The sequence below is a fragment of the Salmo salar genome, chromosome 22 (genome assembly GCF_965601325.2).
Source record: "Salmo salar chromosome 22, fSalSal1, whole genome shotgun sequence".
Taxonomy (NCBI): domain Eukaryota; kingdom Metazoa; phylum Chordata; class Actinopteri; order Salmoniformes; family Salmonidae; genus Salmo; species Salmo salar.
In genome coordinates, this window is record NC_138312.1 from 51,641,804 (window position 1) to 51,661,595 (window position 19,792).

The 19,792-nt window shown below is 42.7% G+C and overlaps 2 protein-coding genes across 3 annotated transcripts in view; both read left to right on the top strand.

Moving 5' to 3' along the window:
* Positions 1-9,011, top strand: part of LOC106583663 (E3 ubiquitin-protein ligase Itchy) — a 39,189-nt gene extending 30,178 nt beyond the window's left edge. For both annotated transcript variants that reach the window (XM_014168119.3, XM_014168118.3), the window contains 9 exons: positions 247-335; positions 433-592; positions 1,478-1,611; positions 1,835-1,975; positions 2,080-2,200; positions 2,540-2,644; positions 2,757-2,853; positions 3,107-3,179; positions 3,583-9,011. In XM_014168119.3, coding sequence (XP_014023594.1) covers positions 247-335; positions 433-592; positions 1,478-1,611; positions 1,835-1,975; positions 2,080-2,200; positions 2,540-2,644; positions 2,757-2,853; positions 3,107-3,179; positions 3,583-3,682 — 1,020 coding nt within the window. In that variant the 3' untranslated portion in view covers positions 3,683-9,011. The remainder of the gene's footprint in view (positions 1-246; positions 336-432; positions 593-1,477; positions 1,612-1,834; positions 1,976-2,079; positions 2,201-2,539; positions 2,645-2,756; positions 2,854-3,106; positions 3,180-3,582) is intronic.
* A 3,441-nt stretch (positions 9,012-12,452) lies between these two features.
* On the top strand, positions 12,453-17,183 carry pxmp4 (peroxisomal membrane protein 4). The gene is made up of 4 exons (XM_014168096.3): positions 12,453-12,609; positions 13,054-13,116; positions 13,245-13,443; positions 13,954-17,183. Exons 1-4 carry the CDS (start codon positions 12,497-12,499, stop codon positions 14,221-14,223), a joined length of 645 nt encoding a protein of 214 aa, XP_014023571.1. The 5' UTR covers positions 12,453-12,496; the 3' UTR covers positions 14,224-17,183.
* The last annotated feature ends 2,609 nt before the right edge of the window (positions 17,184-19,792 follow it).

Consider the following 19,792-nt stretch of genomic DNA (forward strand, 5'->3'; position numbering starts at 1 on the left):
TATAAATATAAATTGGCACACCACTAAACTTGCGCTCTTTGTAGTTCTGTGAATAAATACAAAAATAACACTAATTGAAAAGTTGTCAGTGTTCCAGGAATAGTTTGTCATTTCTTTTGAGCAACTTTGAGTACTCTATTTTTGCACCTGTGATACAGAAAGGTGGATGAATACAGGGGCTGTGTTCAAAAATAGTCAAACGTTGTAATGTTTCTGTTTCCAATTCTCTCTCTTTGTCCATCAAAGATAATGAGCTTTCATCCACAAGATCTCAGACGGAGGCTGTGGATAATATTCCCCGGAGAGGAAGGCTTGGACTACGGAGGCGTGGCAAGGTAAATGACCTATTTTGATAGGTTAAGTATGAGCTCATATTAGGAGTCATTGTGTGTCAGTCTTTTCAACGTATTTTTTTAAATGTTGTGTTGTCAGGGAGTGGTTCTTCCTGCTGTCTCATGAGGTGCTGAACCCCATGTACTGCCTGTTTGAGTACGCTGGGAAGGATAACTACTGTCTCCAGATCAACCCTGCCTCTTACATCAACCCCGACCACCTCAAGTATTTCAAGTTCATCGGACGCTTCATCGCCATGGTACCTACCTCAATGCTATCTATGGGGTGAATCCTAACCTCCACCTTTAGTCTAATTTTCACTAAGTCATGCATTGATGTCATTGGGAAACTAAGGGAAATTCACTTCAGTGGGAATTCGGATGCGGCCCTTCACTAGCCTGGGCCTTGTTCATAAGGGCTAGCAACATAACATGTTGCAACAGAAAATGAAAATGAGCCTCCCTGTTTCAGTTTGTTCAGCGCCGACTGAACACGACCCTGAAAAAAAGCCACTCTGTAGTTGCTGATCACAGCCCTGGTTCATGATGCCACTCTGTAGTTCCTGATCACAGCCCTGGTTCATGATGCCACTCTGTAGTTGCTGATCACAGCCCTGGTTCATGATGCCACTCTGTAGTTCCTGATCACAGCCCTGGTTCATGATGCCACTCTGTAGTTCCTGATCACAGCCCTGGTTCATGATGCCACTCTGTAGTTCCTGATCACAGCCCTGGTTCATGATGCCACTCTGTAGTTGCTGATCACAGCCCTGGTTCATGATGCCACTCTGTAGTTCCTGATCACAGCCCTGGTTCATGATGCCACTCTGTAGTTCCTGATCACAGCCCTGGTTCATGATGCCACTCTGTAGTTCCTGATCACAGCCCTGGTTCATGATGCCACTCTGTAGTTCCTGATCACAGCCCTGGTTCATGATGCCACTCTGTAGTTCCTGATCACAGCCCTGGTTCATGATGCCACTCTGTAGTTCCTGATCACAGCCCTGGTTCATGATGCCACTCTGTAGTTCCTGATCACAGCCCTGGTTCATGATGCCACTCTGTAGTTCCTGATCACAGCCCTGGTTCATGATGCCACTCTGTAGTTCTTGATCGTATCCCTGGTTCTTGATGTTTCTCTACAGTCCTTGTTCCACGGGAAGTTCATCGATACGGGATTCTCCCTGCCCTTCTACAAGCGCATCCTGAACAAGCCCCTGGCCCTAAAGGACCTAGAATCCATTGACACGGAATTCTACAACTCCCTCATCTGGATCAAGTGAGTTTGGGAATGGGAACGGGAAGTAGGAACGGGAATGTGGAGAGCTTTCCCTTTTATAATGGTGGTGCAGTGGCGGTTGAGGATCCAATGATGAGGTTGATGATTATAACTATGAGGAGATGATGATGATGATGAAGAGAAGAAAATGATGATGATAGTAACTGATGAGGAAGGTGAGGGGCTGTGATGATGACATCTACCCTCTTGTGGTTGCTCCCAGGGATAACAACCTGGAGGAGTGTGGTCTGGAGATGTTCTTCTCTGTGGACAAGGAGATCCTGGGGGAGGTTACTACTCACGAGCTGAAGCCGGACGGAGGCAACGTACTGGTCACTGAGGAGAACAAAGAGGAATACATCAGGTAGGATTGAAAACCAACTAGAAATCAGTGGGTACATATTTCTTGCCCAACAGTAGAAACCATATTATCTGATACATTCTGTGTTGTGTGTGTGCTTCCTCCAGGCTGGTGGCAGAGTGGAGGTTGTCCAGAGGTGTGGAGGAGCAGACCCAGGCCTTCTTCGAGGGCTTCAACGAGGTCCTCCCCCAGCAGTACCTGCAATACTTTGACGCTAAGGAACTGGAGGTACACCATGGGTTTATTCATACACAGATCAAATGAGTTACTGTAATGAAGTAATGAGATGTGGAAACCACTCACACAACTTCATGCTTACTCAATCTGTTTTATCTCAACGTATGGTGGCTAAACAGAAAATGGCATGGACCAACCTTCAGTATTTTCCCGTCAAATGTCTTCACTGAAGTATTGCGTGCTAGATTGTTGACGCTCAAGGTTTATTTGGAAACTGGTCAATCACCACAGTATACCGGGTTAAAAACCGTGTTAAAGATTCTCCCAGACTTCACTGGTCATTCTTCCCCATTGAGAGTGGTGTAACATGATATCTGGTCCCTCCACTAGGTGATGCTGTGTGGCATGCAGGAGATAGACCTGGTGGACTGGCAGAGGCACACCATCTACAGACACTATGCTCGCAGCAGCAAGCAGATCCTCTGGTTCTGGCAGGTCAGCAGGCCTCTACTGTTTCATTCATCAATTATAGTATATCGTGAAGGGGTGTTTACCGTTTGGCGTATTTTGACTATTAAATGTTCTGATGTGAAAATGTTTCTTACAGTTTGTGAAGGAGATGGACAACGAGAAACGCATGAGGCTGCTACAGTTTGTCACTGGCACCTGTCGGCTCCCCATGGGTGGCTTCGCTGACCTCATGGGTACGCAAGAGAACCGTTTCTACTATCCATATATACGATATGTTTTTTATATTCAACTAACAACTAACCTACACCTAAAGGGATTGTTTATGGATAATTAGCAAGTAATCCATGGAAGTCGAGGATGCAAATGTTTTTTGGGACTTTTTTATTCTGATAGATATAGACATTGAAAGAGATCGATGGACCAGCTCTAGTCACAGAAATTGAGGATTTTGATATTTGTGAGGAGAGTTGTCATTTGTGTTTTCAGGGAGTAATGGGCCACAGAAGTTCTGCATCGAGAAGGTGGGCAAAGAAAACTGGCTTCCAAGAAGTCATACTTGGTAAGTTCATTAGTGGAGTTACTCTCCTGTCGTTTCTAAACGCTCACTGTCTGAACATCAACATACAATTCCTGTCATATCTGAGGGCTTAGGCCAGTTCACCTCTCAATGTCAACTCAGTCTGCATTAAACGTGACCCTGCCACACAATACTTTGTCATTTTCAATTAAGCCATTAATAACCTTTCCTCTTGGTCTTCGAACTATTGATTTTGTTATCAAATATAAATGTTATGCCACTTAAGACACCTTTATCCAAAGCAACTCTGTACAGTGAGAACATCATTTTTTTGGTGTTAATCGTGCCATGCTCTTACCAACTGAGCCACACAGGACCTAATTCCATTTGTGTCTATCTACGATGTAATGATTTTATCTTATATTCCTTGTGTTTGTAATCCCAGCTTTAATCGACTGGACCTGCCCCCTTACAAGAGCTACGAGCAACTGAAGGAGAAGCTGATGTTTGCCATCGAGGAAACTGAGGGCTTCGGACAGGAGTAGTAACATTCTCCACGCACTTTGATCTGTCTAGGTTTCAGGCAGCTGCACTTTTTCCCCCAGGTCCTGGCTCTCTTGAGCTGGGCAGACACTAACAGACTTACCCCTTTCTGCCAGCCCGGAGCCACGTTACAGACCCCCAAAGCCATTACACCTGAGGTGGAATCACTGTCTCCATGGTGACAACCCTTCATACTGAATGATTCAACTTTCACCCTCTCACCTGTGTAACCCTGTTGAAGCTTGCCTTATTCTGCCTAATCAGACCACGTGTCCGGGAAGAGAGAGAGGAAGGGGAGGGGATGTTCCCTCCCCATGTTTACATTTTTACATTTTTTACATTTTAGTCATTTAGCAGACGCTCTTATCCAGAGCGACTTACAGTAGTGAATGCATACATTTCATACATTTTTTTCTCTCCGTACTGGTCCCCCGTGGGAATCGAACCCACAACCCTGGCGTTGCAAACACCATGCTCTACCAACTGAGCCACACGGGACCATGTCACATCTGCCTGTCACCTCTTCACCACAGTAGTTAATAATCACGGAAGATATTCACTACAGTGTCAGCTGTTTCATTTCTTCTCCTTCCTCTCCCTGAGCACAGACTGTTGAGTGTATGAATGAATGCTAGGATTGTGTGCTGCCGGCTCTTCCAAAACGTCAATTTGTGACATTTAGAGTGTTTTACTTGATTTAACATGTTGCTTTCCAGATGAAATATTGAATCTTAAGGCATTTACTTTGCTGGTACACCACGTTTGTGGTGGTAAGGTTTTTGTGAATGTTATGATGAAAAGCTTTATTTTTGGCGTGCAATAGTTTTAGTCAGATGTTTATGCCCTTTTATATAGATAAACCAGACATTCATTAATTACCTCAATCCAAAGTTTTTATTTATAAAGTCAGTTGTAATCAAGTCTACGTATTGATTTCAACTCTGAATATTGAGAATGCTTTTTATTTAATTTTTTTATAGCCTGAAATTGTTGAAGCAAAACAGGGTCGTATTCATTTGTCACCTAATGGAAGAACATTGATATTTTTTTTTTTACTTTGAATGTTTTTGTGCCTTCTGACCATGGCCCAGGTTTGTGTGATTTGACCCTTTCTTTCCCAAACAGTCGGCATTAGGACCGTACTTGTCTACAATAATAGCATTGTTTTAATTTTTAAGGCAAACCGAATGAGTTACTAATGACGTGGGAGTGTCAGCAGTGTGCCAAAAGTTAATGTAAGGACAACCGATAAGGGAAAGAGTACATTTAGGAATTAGTTACAGTAATTAAGAAATAAGACAACTGCTTGTGAAAATCACTCCCACTGAAAGGTAAACCTTTTTGTCGTATAGAGAATTATCATCAACTCCAAGATCAAATGATTAAGGACTAGTTTAAAATCATATCTGCGCTAGCTGACACCCGCATAGCTGTTGTTTTGGAGGTGGCTTGAGGTGGAACTGTGTTGGAGCTGTCAATTCCACAAGCGGCTGACGGTGTTTTACCTGAAGCAGACATTGCCATTGGATGCACTGAGTCACGTTAACAGAAATCCCATGCAGCCGTGTTACAATTTCGAACACTGGCATCTGTGATGTAATCTACACCTCGATTAGGATGATATAAAGCCTTATTATTTTGTTAATTGATTTTCAATTTGAGCATCATTATTTCTATATAGCCTAGACTTTCTCGTTCTGAACTTCTAACGCAGGTGGAACGGTGTGGCTTAGAAACAATGTTAAAGAGCAGCTGCTCAATGATTTGATGTCAGAATGGGCAAAAGGAGTTACCTCAGCGACTTTGAGGGTGGTATGATCCTCGGTGCCAGTCGTGCCGGTTGGCTGGGCTTTTCATGCACGACAGTGTCTAGGGTTTACATAGAATGGTGCAATAAAGAACATTAATTCTACGGCAGTCCTGTGAGCGAAACGGCTCGTTAATAAGAGGCCGAAGGAGAATGGCAAGAATTGTGCAAGCTAACAGGCCGGCCACAAACAGGCAAATGACGGCATCTCGGAAGGCGCAACTTGTCGGTCCTTGTCGCGGATGGGCTATTGCAGCAGACAACTGCACCGGGTTCCACTCCTATCAGCTAAAAACGAGAAGAAGCGATTACCAACACTGGACAATTGAGTGGAAAAACATTGGCTGGTCTGATGAATCCCGGTTCCTTTTCCGTCAAACTGATGGCAGTCAGGATTTGGCATAAGCAGCATGAGTCCGTGACCCCATCCTGCCTGGTGTCAACGGTACAGGCTGGTGATGTAATGGTGTGGGGAATGTTTTTCAGGCACACGTTAGGTCCCTTGATACCAATTGAGCAACGTTTGAACATTTCCAACACCTTGTAGGATCAATTCAGGCTGTTCTGGAGGCAAAGAGGGGTCCGACCTGGTACTAGATGGGTGTAACTAATAAACTGGACACTGAGCGTGTGGACTATGGGCCTGGGACACTATATATTTCCCAGGCCCATAGCCCTAAGAAATTTATGTGTGTGTGTATATATATATATATGTATGTATGTATGTATGTATGTATGTGTATTTATGTATGTATGTGTATTTATGTGTATATATATATATATATATATATATATATATATATATATATATATATATATACACACACAAATTTCTTAGGGCTATGGGCCTGGGAAATATATAGTGTCCCAGGCCCATATATATATATGTGTGTGTGTGTGAATGATGCGGATTATTCTATCAACGGCTGCAGTGAGCGTAGCAAAACGACTGAATCAAGAGTAAAATCTGAACCATGTCTATGCAACAACAACAAAAAAGGTTGTGATCATTAGGCACCAAGTGGACTGAAACCGGGGGGGATTACCTGGAATTGTCCCATAAACGCTCATTCTCATTACACATTGCAAAATGTTCCATAAGTTTTTCCTTCGTGTGACCTGATGAACATCACCATGTTGATTGGCATTGAATGAGATCTACCACTTCTGACCTTTTGTGAACTCTGCTTCTCGGGCATTTCTTCAACATGCCTCTCGGTAGCATTTCTTCGCAAGAACAGTGGCAGTATAATCAAGTTTGATTAAATATAGCTTTCTTTCAAGAAATGTTTAGGTCACAGATGTGTATTTGCAGTCAAATCAAGCATCCAAGTGACACATAATATCCTTGTCGTGAGTGACTGGTAATTGAATTCAATTGACACCAACTTACATACAGTGTATACGGAAAGTATTCGGACCCCTTCCCTTTTTCCACATTTTGTAACTTTACAGCCTTATTCTAAAATGGATTAAATAAAACATTTTCCTCATCAATCTACACACAATACCCCATAATGACAAAGCAAAAAGTTTTTATTTTAGCAAATGTATACAAAAAAAATATTTTTATTTACATAAGTATTCAGACACTTTGCTATGACTCGGAATTGAGCATGGCTGTATCCTGTTTCCATTGATCATCTTTGAGATGTTTCTACAACTTGATTGGAGTCCACCTATGGTAAAATTCAATTGATTGGACATGATTTGGAGACACATCTGTCTATATAACATCCCACAGTTGACAGTGGATATCAGAGCAAAACCAAGCCATGAGGTCAAAGGAATTGTCTGTAGAGCGCCGAGACAGGATTGTGCCTTGACACATATTTGGGGAAGGATACCAATTTTTTTTTTGCAGCATCGAAGTTCCCCAAGAACATAGTGGCCTCCATCATTCTTAAATGGCAGAAGTTTGGAACCACCAAGACTCTTCCTAGAGCTGGCCGCCCATCCAAACTGGACAATCGTGGGAGAAGGGAGGTGACCAAGAACCTGATGGTCACTGACAGAGCTCCAGAGTTCTTCTGTGGAGATAGGAGAACCTTCCAGAAGGACAGCCATCTCTGCAGCACTCCACCAATCAGGCCTTTATGGTAGAGTGGCCAGATGTAAGCCACTCTTCAGTAAAAGGCACATGACAGCCCGCTTGTAGTTTGCCAAAAGGCACCTAAAGGACTCTCACCATGAGAAACAAGATTAAACTCTTTGGCCTGAATATGAAGCGTAACCTGTGGAGGAAACCTGGCACCACCCCTACGGGGAATCATGGTGTTGGCAGCATCATGCTGTGGGGATGTTTTTCAGTGGCAGGGACTGGGAGACTAGTCAGGATTGGGGGAAAGATGAACACAGCAAAGTACAGAGATCCTCGATGAAAACCTACTCCAGAGTGCTCAGGACCTCAGAATGGGGTCCAAGACAACGCAGGAGTGGCTTGGGCACAAGTCTCTGAATGGCCTAACCAGAGCCTTGTCCTTGAACCCGATCGAACATCTCTGGAGAGCTTAAAATAGCTGTGCAGCGACGCACCCCATCCAACCTGACAGAGCTTGAGAGGATCTGCAGAGAAGAATGGGAGGAACTCCCCAAATACAGGTGTGCCAAGCGTGTAGCATAAAACCAAATAAGATTTGAGGCTGTAATCACTGCCAAAGGCACTTCAACAAAGTACTGCGTCAAAGGCCCGAATACTTATGTAAATGTGATGTTTCCGGGGGGGTGGTGTACATTTCAAAAATGTCTAAAACCAGTTTTTGCTTTGTCATTATGGGGTATTGTGTGTGTGTGTGTGTGGATGGATGGATGAAGGGGGAGAAAACAATTTAATCAATTTTAGATGAAGGCTGTAACTTAACAAAATGTGGGAAAAGTCAAGGGGTCTGAATACTTTCCGAATGCACTATCGATGACAAAAATAGTGTTAACCCCAGCCTAGTGGCTGTCTTAGCTGTGAGTGTCTGGGTTGTTTAGTAGTTTGAAAATGTTTTGGATCGGGGAGAGACTCCTTGAATTTCCATTAAGAAACACACATTTTTCGTTTAAAAAAAAAACGTTTTCAAAACGTCATGTATTGTGTGCCGTGGCTGTCTCGCCTCTGATACCGATTTATAACTGGGTGTATAGTCAGGGCGATTCTACATCCCATTGCTTCACTGCATCCTCAAGACTTCTTCTTGACCACACACTCATTCTGGCTCACCACCTCATAGTGCACTGCCATGAAGAGATTGCTGTTATTAACAAATAACAAGTGATGGCGCCTTACTCGGCTTATTAACCACTTTAAATTATTGTTCTTTTTTAAGTATTGCCATGTCCCCAGATCATAAAGGAATAAAATGTACAGAAATATGTTGGTGTTAACTAATCATGTTGATAGTATTTTTCATTGTAAAAGCTCTCTAACATTTTAATAAATGTGAGTTAATGGTTGGATACTAGTTCTTTTTTCGTATGTGAAGATGAAGGATCTTTATCATGTGAAAATAAAAGTCTAAATAAACAATGGGCTACTGGAACTTTTGCGTGATATATTTTCTTTTACATTTAAGTCCCACTAAATCCTCAATTCAGACGCTATCAAATATCTGACTGAATTTAATTTAGTAACTGTCCGGTGAAAATCTCACTTAAAAGTTCATATTCTGTTAACTCATACCCAAATAATGTTGACTCTTCTTATACTCGTATTTGTGGACAAAACACAAATTAGAGAAATAACAATAAAAGCACTATTTGTATCTCAAATAGTGCTTGCTATTTCCTCTTAGAGGATGATGTCATCCTGAGGAGGATAGGCTGGCCAATCAGCGGTCTACTCCCTTGAATGAGTTAGCTTGCTACCTCGCCTGTCTTTTCACTACTCAGGGCTGGATTTTCTTATACATTTGTACATCTGCTGTGGTTAGTTTGAAAGTTGGGAGACCTGAGGCACCAGCTGCAGGGGGAATGGCGCAGAAAAAGAAACTGAAGAGCGGGAACATGGAATATCTGTCTACTGAGTATAGAACTACATTATGTCTCCCTATAGACCTGGGGCTCTCAGAGGTGATCATGGGAAATGGAGTTTGAGGGAGTTGAGTATAAGGAAGAGGCAGTGTCTGTGAAGCGTGAAAAGGAAACAGAGTCAGGGAAATGGAAATCCACAAGGATTATTTGGTGATTGGAGTGCGATTCAAGGGAAAAATCTGTTTGAGGTATCGGAGTGGGTGGAGAGTAAGCTAGGAAAAGTGCAGGCAAGGTAGCAAGAAGTGGATTCATAATGGTAGGATGTACATCTAAACTCACCAAAAAAGAAACGTCCTCTCACTGTCAACTGCGTTTTATTTTCAGCAAACTTAACGTGTATATATTTGTATGAACATAAGATTCAACAACTGAGACATAAACTGAACAAGTTCCACAGACATGTGACTAACAGAAATGGAATAATGTGTCTCTGAACAAAGGGGGGGTCAAAATCAAAAGTAACAGTCAGTATCTGGTGTGGCCACCAGCTGCATTTGAGTATTGCAGTGCATCTCATGGACTGCACCAGATTTGCCAGTTCTTGCTGTGAGATGTTACCCCACTCTTCCACCAAGGCACCTGCAAGTTCCCGGACATTTCTGGGGGGAATGGCCCTAGCCCTCACCCTCCGATCCAACAGGTCCCAGATGTGCTCAATGGGATTGAGATCCGGGCTCTTCGCTGGCCATGGCAGAATACTGACATTCCTGTATTGCAGGAAATCACGCACAGAACGAGCAGTATGGCTGGTGGCATTGTCATGCTGGAGGGCCATGTCAGGATGAGCCTGCAGGAAGGGTACCACATGAGGGAGGAGGATGTTTTCCCTGTAACGCACAGCGTTGAGATCGCCTGCAATGACAACAAGCTCAGTCCGATGATGCTGTGACACACCACCCCAGACCATGACCGACCCTCCACCTCAATCGATCCCGCTCCAGAGTACAGGCCTCGGTGTAACGCTCATTAATTCGATGATAAACGCGAATCCGACCTTCACCCCTGGTGAGACAAAACCGCGACTCGTCTGTGAAGAGCACATTTTGCCAGTCCTGTCTGGTCCAGCGATGGTGGGTTTGTGCCCATAGTCGACATTGTTGCCGGTGATGTCTGGTGAGGACCTGCCTTACAACTCTCTCAGCCTATTGCGGACAGTCTGAGCACTGATGGAGGGATTGTGCGTTCCTGGTTTAACTCGGGCAGTTGTTCCCATCCTGTACCTGTCCCGCAGGTGAGATGTTTGGATGTACCGATCCTGTGCAGGTGTTGTTACACGTGGTCTGCCACTGCGAGGACGATCAGCTGTCCGTCCTGTCTTTCTGTAGCGCTGTCTTAGGCGTCTCACAGTATGGACATTGCAATTTATTGCCCTGGCCACATCTGTAGTCCTCATGCCTCCTTGCAGCATGCCTAAGGACGTTCACACAGATGAGCAGGGACCCTGGGCATCTTTCTTTTGGTGTTTTTCAGAGTCAGTAGAAAGGCCTCTTTTTAGTGTCCTAAGTTTTCATAACTGTGACCTTAATTGCCTACCGTTTGTAAGCTGTTAGTGTCTTAACGACCGTTCAACGGGTGCATGTTCATTCATTGTTTATGGTTCATTGAACAAGCATGGCAAACAGTGTTTTTAAACTCTTTACAATGAAGATCTGTGAAGTTATTTGGATTTTTACGAGTTATCTTTGAAAGACAGGGTCCTGAAAAGGGGACGTTTCTTTTTTTGCTGAGTTTATATCCCAGAGGGATTGTGCTTGGGTCGACTGTGGGGAATGAGAGGTAATGTGTATTAGTCTACGGAGCTGAACTCCTCTCAAGGGGGTGATAACCATGCCTCTAAGTGTAGAGGATTAGCAACTAAAGAAGGTTCTTGGCGTGTGTGAAGCCTGACGATTAACCAGAAATCGAGGCGGCTGGAGGGAGGAAAATCTGTCCGTGATGCTGTGCTTTGAGTTGGAGGTTCTCCCTGATAGGGTGATGTAAGGATATATGAGTTATTCGGTTAGAGTATTTGTGCCTAATATTTTTCAGGGTTTCCGCTGCCAGAAGTATGGGCATGGTCAGTGTGTAGGAAGGTTCAGCTGAGATGTGGTAGGGGTGGAGGTTTCCATTTAGTGGAGGCATGTCTGAAGTAGGAGCCCTGACAGTGTAGTAACTGTGAAGATGGTCATTAAGCCAAGAATACAGAATGCCTGGTTAAAGTCAAACAGATAGAGGTAGCAAAAGTCAGAGTAGGACAGGGTGTAACATATGCAGAGGCAGTGAGAAGGGTGGAGAGGGAGGGAATGCTTCCTCCGTTGCTGTGATAAAAGGGCCAATGAAAAAAGTGAATGTTACTGTGCGTTGACAAATCCAGGTTTTTGGCCTTTATGGCAATGGTTGTGAATTGTACTGCTCAAGTAGAAAGCAGGTCAGAGAGAATTACCATTATTGTGAAAGCGGCATAATAGCATAGGATCTACAGGAGATGTTGGGAGAAGGAGTGGCGCTGTCCCAGGCCTGTGGGCCAAGAAGGGATTAATTTACCTGAACTCTGTAGCATGGATAGTTGGCTAGGGGTTGGCTAGTGTAGTATATGTAGTTTGGGATGTTTCTTTTTTATTTGTGAAAATATTTTCTTTGCATTTGAAGTCGAAGAACACAGTTGTATTGGATGCCAACCACCATTAAATGGAGAAGTACTCTCATTCATATGTTTAATGACAGGTATATGCCCACACAATTCTGTTATTGGAGTACGCCCACACCATTCCAACACCAGAAAAGCTGCTCTTTAACATGCTTAACTAAAACATTTTGGAAGGAAAACTATTTTTCTCATATTGGAAATAGGTCATATTTCATAGAAATCTGACAACACTGGACAGTTACTGTAACTTGGTGGCTGTCCTCAGGCTTAAATAGGAACCTTCATGCAGATTCTTTGTCCCGTGACGGCAAATATTTGCGCGGCACTAAAACGCTTGGGTTTGTGTCACATTCATTCAAGACCCCCAAAATGGCAGGTCCAGATTTAGTCAAAACGGTGTTGTACACGATTAATAATTTATTACAGCAAGAAAAGTATAAAGCTGCACTTGCAGTTGTTAAAGGATTCCGAAATGGTGCTGTGTAAGTTGTTTACTTAGCTACTTACTTTCTAGCTAGCCAGCCAACTTACTTTGCTTATTTCTAGCTAGCTAGCTAGCTAGTTTGTCCACTTAGCGAGAATCTGTTATCTACGTTAGCTATTATTTTACAGCTTGCTATCCAACGTACAGTAGCTAGCTTCCCTTTGAGCTAGTTAGCCAAGGTTGGCCAGCAAGCGTATTGAAATAACTAGCTATGTAGCTAATGATGATGGTCAAGCAAAGTCAGCTAGATGGACCTAGCGTTGTTGTTAGTAGCTATCTATCAAACCTTGAAACACTTGACATTAGTTAGCCTAACTGTAGCTAGCTTGCTAACTCAGTGGTTTGACCTTTCTCACGATTCATACAGTTTGGCTGACCTGCCATTTCACACACGTGTAAATCAGTTGACATTGACCTTGAACCTGATATTTCTCATTTACAGTTATGGGGCAAAAATCCGGGCACCCCATGCTCTTGTCATGACGTTTCTTTTCAGAAGTGGAAGGTAAGAAGACATTTAAGCACTCTCCCAAATCCCTTAACTAGCGCTGAAATAAATCAAAACTGCATCAAAAATTGATAATGGTCTATTAACAATGGACAATGCGCCCCCACCCCTTTTCATATGCTCAGCCTGAAAGATAAGCTGCGAGCCATTGTGAAGGCCACGTACCAACACTCGCGCAACCTCGCCTACTTTGTGTTCACGTACAAAGGACTGCAGGCCCTACAGGAGAGGATCCATGGGAAGAGTCTACAGTCTCAGTCCTTCTTCGCCGCCTGCCTCGGTGGCTGGTTGGTGTTTGGGGAAAACAACAACATCAATAGCCAGGTAATCCAGAACTAAAACATGGAATAAAGTTCCAGAACATCATTGGTAGCCCTATCCCCCCCCCTCCCTGAAGTCTCAGGTAAGTCTATGGGCCAAATGTCCGCTCCTGAAATTCAAAACGTGCAGGTAAACTGTCCAAATAACCAGTGACACAAAACCAGCACACTGGAACAGTTGTTCCTCGGTAGTCGTCCCATCCCATTTGTTATATTTGTCTTTCCACAAGAGATTAATAGCCAGATAAATTGACAATAGTTATGTCATGAGGGCTGCGCTCAACCTGGATTACTAGTGCCAATACATGACCAATAAAACATCTGGATAGTGCAACAAGGTGACAACCTATGTCAAGTCTTCAAAGTGGTTACGAGAGAAAAGAGTGGTCGAAAGGAAGCTGCCCAAGACTGTTCTTATGTAGGCTAGCCAATATTCTACCTTACTGTATTTCTAATGAAATGTACTTCCTTGTTGTTTTGGCTAATGAAAGGATCTTCCTTGTCATGTCTCTAGATCAACATGTACCTGCTGTCTAGGATCCTGTTTGCCTTGTCTCGCCTGGCCGTGGAGAAAGGCATTGTACCGCAGCCCAAGCGGGACCCCTTCCCCCTGTTTGCTACCCTGGTGTGGGGCATCGTGCTGTGGCTGTTCGAGTACCACCCCCACACCCTCCAGCCTTCACTGCAGTCCTCCATGAACTACCTCTACCACGACAGCAACGTGTGGAACGATATCTCAGACTTCCTTGTCTACAACAAGCCAAGGACTGTCGCTCCCAAGTGAGCTAAAGCTAAAATAAGCATCTCAATAGACTAAAGTGTCTTCCTCGTCTCCTTTCCTTCATCTGGTCTGAAAGAACTGGACTGGGTGGAAAGCAAATTCCCAGTATGACTTTAGACTGTTGGGATGCAGGCCTGGGCCGTATTTAAAAAGTGTCTCAGAGTAGGAGGGCTGATCTAGGATCAGTTTTGCCCTTTAGAAAATAATGAATAAGATGATACATACATACAGTACCACTCAAAAGTTTGGACACACCTACTCATTCAAGGGTCTTTATTTTTACTATTTTCTACATTGTAGAATAATGGTGAAGATACCAAAACAATTAAATGACATGTAGTAACCAAAACATATATTTTAGATTTTAGCTTTTTCAAAGTAGCCACCGTTTGCCTTTGACAGCTTTGCACACTCTTGGCATTCTCTCAACCAGCTTCACCTGGAATGCTTTTCCAACAGTCTTGGGAGTTCCCACATATACTGAGCACTTGTTGACTGCTTTTCCTTCACTCTGAGGTCCAATTCATCCCAAACCATCTCAATTGGGTTGAGGTCGGGTGATTGTGGAGGCCAGGTCATCTGATGCAGCGCTCATCACTCTCCTTCTTGGTCAAATAGCCCTTATACAGCCTGGAGGTGTGTTGGGTCATTGTGCTGTAAGCGAAAACCAGATGGGATGGCGTATCACTGCAGAATGATGCGGTAGCCATGCTGGTTAAGTGTGCCTTAAATTCTAAATAAATCACTGACTGTGTCACCAGCAAAGCACCATCACACCTCCTCCTCCATGCTTCACGGTGGGAACCACACATGCGGAGATCATCCATTCACCTACTCTGCATCTCACAAAGACACTGCGGTTGGAACCAAAAATAAAAAATTTGGACTCATCAGACCAAAGGACAGATTTCCACCAGTCTAATGTCCATTGCTCGTGTTTCTTGGCCCAAGCACGTCTCTTCTTCTTATTGGTGTCCTTTAGTAGTGGTTTATTTGCAGCAATTCAACCATGAAGGCCTGATTCACGCTGAATCCTCTGAACAGTTGATGTTGAGATGTCTGTTACTTGAACTCTGTGAAGCATTTACTTTGGCTGCAATTTCTGAGCTGCAGTTAACTCTAATGAACTTATCCTTTGCAGCAGAGGTAACTCTGGGTCTTCCTTTCCTGTGGCGGTCCTCATGAGAGCCAGTTGCATCATAGCAACTGCACTTGAAGAAACTTTCAAAGTTCTTGAGATTTTCCGGATTGACTGACCTTCATGTCTTAAAGTAATGATGGACTGTTGTTTCTCTTTGCTTATTTGAGCTGTTCTTGCCATAATATGGACTTGGTCTTTTACCAAATAGGGCTATTCTCTGTATACCACCCCTACCTTTTCAAAACACAACTGATTTGGCTCAAATGCATTAAGGAGGAAAGAAATTCCCCAAATTCACTTTTAACAAGGCACACCTGTTAATTGAAATTCATTCCAGGTGACTACTTCATGAAACTGATTGAGAGAATGCCAAGTGTATGCCAAGCTGTCATCAAGGCAAAGGGTGGCTATTTTGAAGAATCTCAAATATAAAATATCTGGATTTTGGTTAATATATGATTCCATATGTGTTATTTCATAGTTTACTACAATGTAGTAAATATAAAGAAAAACCCTTGAGGTGTCTAAACTTTTGACTGGTACTGTATATCGCCTAGATAAGCACTATTTGTGAATATGGGCCCTGGTTCTCTGCCATGTTAAATCAAAAGCTAGTGATGATAAACCTTTAAAGAAATTAAATATTTTTTAATAAATGTTGGCTTTCATTAAGAACTATGTGCTCCTAGATCTAGTGTAAGTGAAATAAATAATACCTGAAAAGGTGTGAAGCGGATTTGCTCTCCCTGTCAATCTAGAATTGTATCAGTTTTTATATGCTACTGTAGTTTAGAACAGGGTTTCCCAAGCTCGGTCCTAGGGGCATGTTTTTTGTTTTTTTTCCCGGCACTACACAGCTGATTCACGTAATCAAAGCGTGACCATGAGTTGGTTATTTGAATCAGCTGTGTAAACCAAAATGTGGTCCCCAGGAACGAGTTTGGGAACCCCTGCTTAAGACTATGCACTACCTACAGTTTTTTTTTCAATGCACTAACCGCACTTGATTCATAGAATAGCATATTTTCCAGTAATTACTAGATTCTTTGTAATGTTTCTTTCATAAGATAGTGCTACTTTTTGTTTTTAATAACAAAGCACTAAGCAGTATTTAATGTGATATTTCCATGATCTAAAACCGGTGTTTTTAAATATTTTATTTGAATATTCATATACTACTCATTTTACTTTCCTTAGTTGTTTTTGGTTTCGAATCATCAGTTTGACCTTAAACAGTGTTTCTTGTTAAACGTTTGTTACAATTACTTTTTTTGCAACGTAGGTTAGCATGATAAAAAATGTACATAGTTCTCTTAAAAGTCAATTGCCTTTCTTAGCCATACTGTCATTCAACAATGCTTTTTAATTTATTGAGGACACATTCACTGTGCTATTCATGGTAAAGTATGTGTCCTTTTCGGATCACACTTTACAATGTTTTTTTTTGTAATTGGTGTAAAAACATTCAAGAATAGTCTGATCCATTTTTACTTTCTCAATCTTTTTTTATGTCTAGCATTGAGCCTTTGGTCTGTTTGTTGCTCAATTCAGGTTCCACCCGTGGAGTGTGAGTGAACATGATACAAGCCCAATTCCGTTTCTCCCTCCCTCATGGAGTATGCACGCATTCAGTCCCCCTCAAGGATTTCAAACCAAATCATTGGTGTATGCATTTGGCTTGAGGGAGTCTCGATCACATTTCTTTCACCAACCCATTCCTCACAAAATTATTCTGCTTAGAATTGGGCTACAGATTACGTTCAGTTATCTAATTATACAGGCATTTCAAATGCAACAGAATAAATGCTGCTTTTATGATTTATGTAGTATATTATTATTTTCTTGACACATTTGCCTGTGATTTGTCTGGAATGAAACGTGATTGTATTTGTCAAACAAAGTAGCCACATGGTGGTGCCAAGTAATTCACAATTTCATGTGAAACAGACAACCCATCCACCTTGCACCCACACTCAAGATGTAGATAATTTTTCAGAAGGAAAGACATTTTTTTTAAAATAAAATAATCAACTAATCGTGGTGTTCACAACTAGTTAATCAGGTGTGTTAATGCTTGGCTGCACCATATAAAAGCCTGCACACACTACGGCCTTTTAGGACAGGCTTCTGCACAGCTACCCCTGACCTTCAAACAGTAATAGATGTTGTGACCTGAATTTCAACCTGTCATAGAGCACTCTTGAGTTATCTTGAATCATAACTACTGTCAAGCCACGGAATAGTATGATAATCACCTATCGACTTACAATTCCACTATACTGATTTATAGTCCAGCATTTAGCATTTTAACTTTTTTATTTGATTTATTTCACTATTTCATAATTTACAACTGCGACCTGACCAAGATAAAGCAAAGCAGCGCGACACAAACACAGTTACACAAGGGATAAACAAACATAGTCATTAACACAATAGAAAAATCTACATACAGTGTGTGCAAATGTAGTAAGATTAGGGAGGTATGGCAATAAATAGGCCGTAGTGGTGAAATAATTGCAATTTAGCATTAACACTGGAGTGATAGATTTGCAAGTAGAGATACTGGGGTGCAAAGAAGCAAAAAATAACATGGGGATGAGGTAGTTGGGTGGGCTATTTACAGATGTGTTGTATACAGGTGCAATAATCGGTAAGCTGCTCTGACACCTGATACTTAAAAGTTAGTGAGGGAGATATAAGTCTCCAGCTTCAGTGATCATTGGCAGCAGAGAACTGGAAGGAAAGGCGGCCAAAGGAGGAGTTGTCTTTGGGGATGACCTGCTGGAGCGTGTGCTATGGGTGGGTGTTGCTATGGTGACCAGTGAGCTGAGATAAAGGCGGGGCTTTACCTAGCAAAGACTTAGATGACCTGGAGCCAGTGGGTTTGGCAACGAATATGTAGTGAGGGCCAACCAACGAGAGCATACAGGTTGCAGTGGTGGGTAGTATATGGGGCTTTGGTAACAAAACGGATGGCACTGTGATAGACTACATCCAATTTGCTAAGTAGAGTGTTGGAAGCTATTTTGTAAATGACATTGTCGAAGTCAAGGATCGGTAGGATAGTCAGTTTTACGAGGGTATGTTTAGCAGCATAAGTGAAGGAGGCTTTGTTTACGAAATAGGAAGCCGATTCTAGATTTAATTTTGGATTGGAGATGCTTAATGTGAGTCTGGAAGGAGAGTTTACAGTCTAGCCAGACACCTAGGTATTTGTAGTTGTCCACATATTCTAAGTCAGAACCGTCCAGAGTAGTGATGCTAGACAGGCGGGTAGCGATCGGTTGAAGAGCATGCATTTAGTTTTACTTGCATTTAAGAGCAGTTGGAGGCCGCGGAAGGAGTGTTGTATGCCATTGAAGCTCGTCTGGAGGTTTGTTAGCACAGTGTCCAACGAAGGGCCAGAAGTATACAGAATGGAGTCAACTGCGTAGAGGTGTAACAGAGAATCACCAGCAGCAAGAGCAACATCATTGATAAAAAACAGAGAAAAGAGTCGGCCTGAGAATTGAACCCTGTGGCACCCCCATAGAGACTGCCAGAGGTCTGGATAACAGGCCCTCCGATTTGTCACACTGAACTCTGAGAAGTAGTTGGTGAACCAGGCGAGGCAGTCATTTGAGAAACCAAGGCTGTTGAGTCTGCCGATAAGAATGTGGTGATTGACAGAGTTGAAAGCCTTGGCCAGGTCGATGAAGACGACTGCACAGTACTGTCTTTTATCAATGGCGGTTATGATATCGTTTAGGACCTTGAGTGTTGATGAGGTGCACCCATGACCAGCTCGGAAACCAGATTGCATAGCGGAGAAGGTACGGTGGGATTCGAAATGATCGGTGATCTGTTTGTTAACTTGGCTTTCGAAGACTTTAGAAAGGCAGGGTAGGATAGATATAGGTCTGTAACAGTTTGGGTCTAGAGTGTCTCCCCCTTTGAAGAGGGGATGACCGTGGAAACTTTCCAATCTTTAGGGATCTCAGACGATATGTTGAACAGGCTAGTAATACGGTTGCAACAATTGCGGCGGATAATTTTAGAAAGAGGGTTCAGATTGTCTAGTCCAACTAGATGAAGGTAGTTTACAAATAGGCATAACCAACAAATGAGTCCTTTGACAAACTGACAAAAGTATTATTGGACAGGGATGTTGTTGTAGGACCTTTAGTTTCACAACAATAGAATCTGTTAGAAAGTCAGAGAAAAAATGAAAGGAACTGTCACAAAGAGTCAGTTAGTTCAGTTTCTTTTTCTCCTACCCTGTCATGTTTAATGTGAGTTTCAACTGCTCCTAGTGCCACCTTAAGAGTGGTTTACAGAGCTCTTTGAATTTAGTAGAAAGAGTGTGGGTTTGTTTCACATTAACCTGTAACCCGTATTGCGCAAGCCGTTTGCATGCAGTGTGTGCGTGTGTGTCTTTGTATGCTTATAATA

Bases quoted from the DNA above. Each gene is read 5' to 3' on its own strand.
- pxmp4 (XM_014168096.3), top strand. From the start codon at position 12,497: ATGGCAGGTCCAGATTTAGTCAAAACGGTGTTGTACACGATTAATAAT. The intron at 13,117-13,244 runs GTAAGAAGACAT...TCATATGCTCAG, and splicing joins TTTCTTTTCAGAAGTGGAAG to CCTGAAAGATAAGCTGCGAG. The intron at 13,444-13,953 runs GTAATCCAGAAC...TCATGTCTCTAG, and splicing joins ACAACAACATCAATAGCCAG to ATCAACATGTACCTGCTGTC.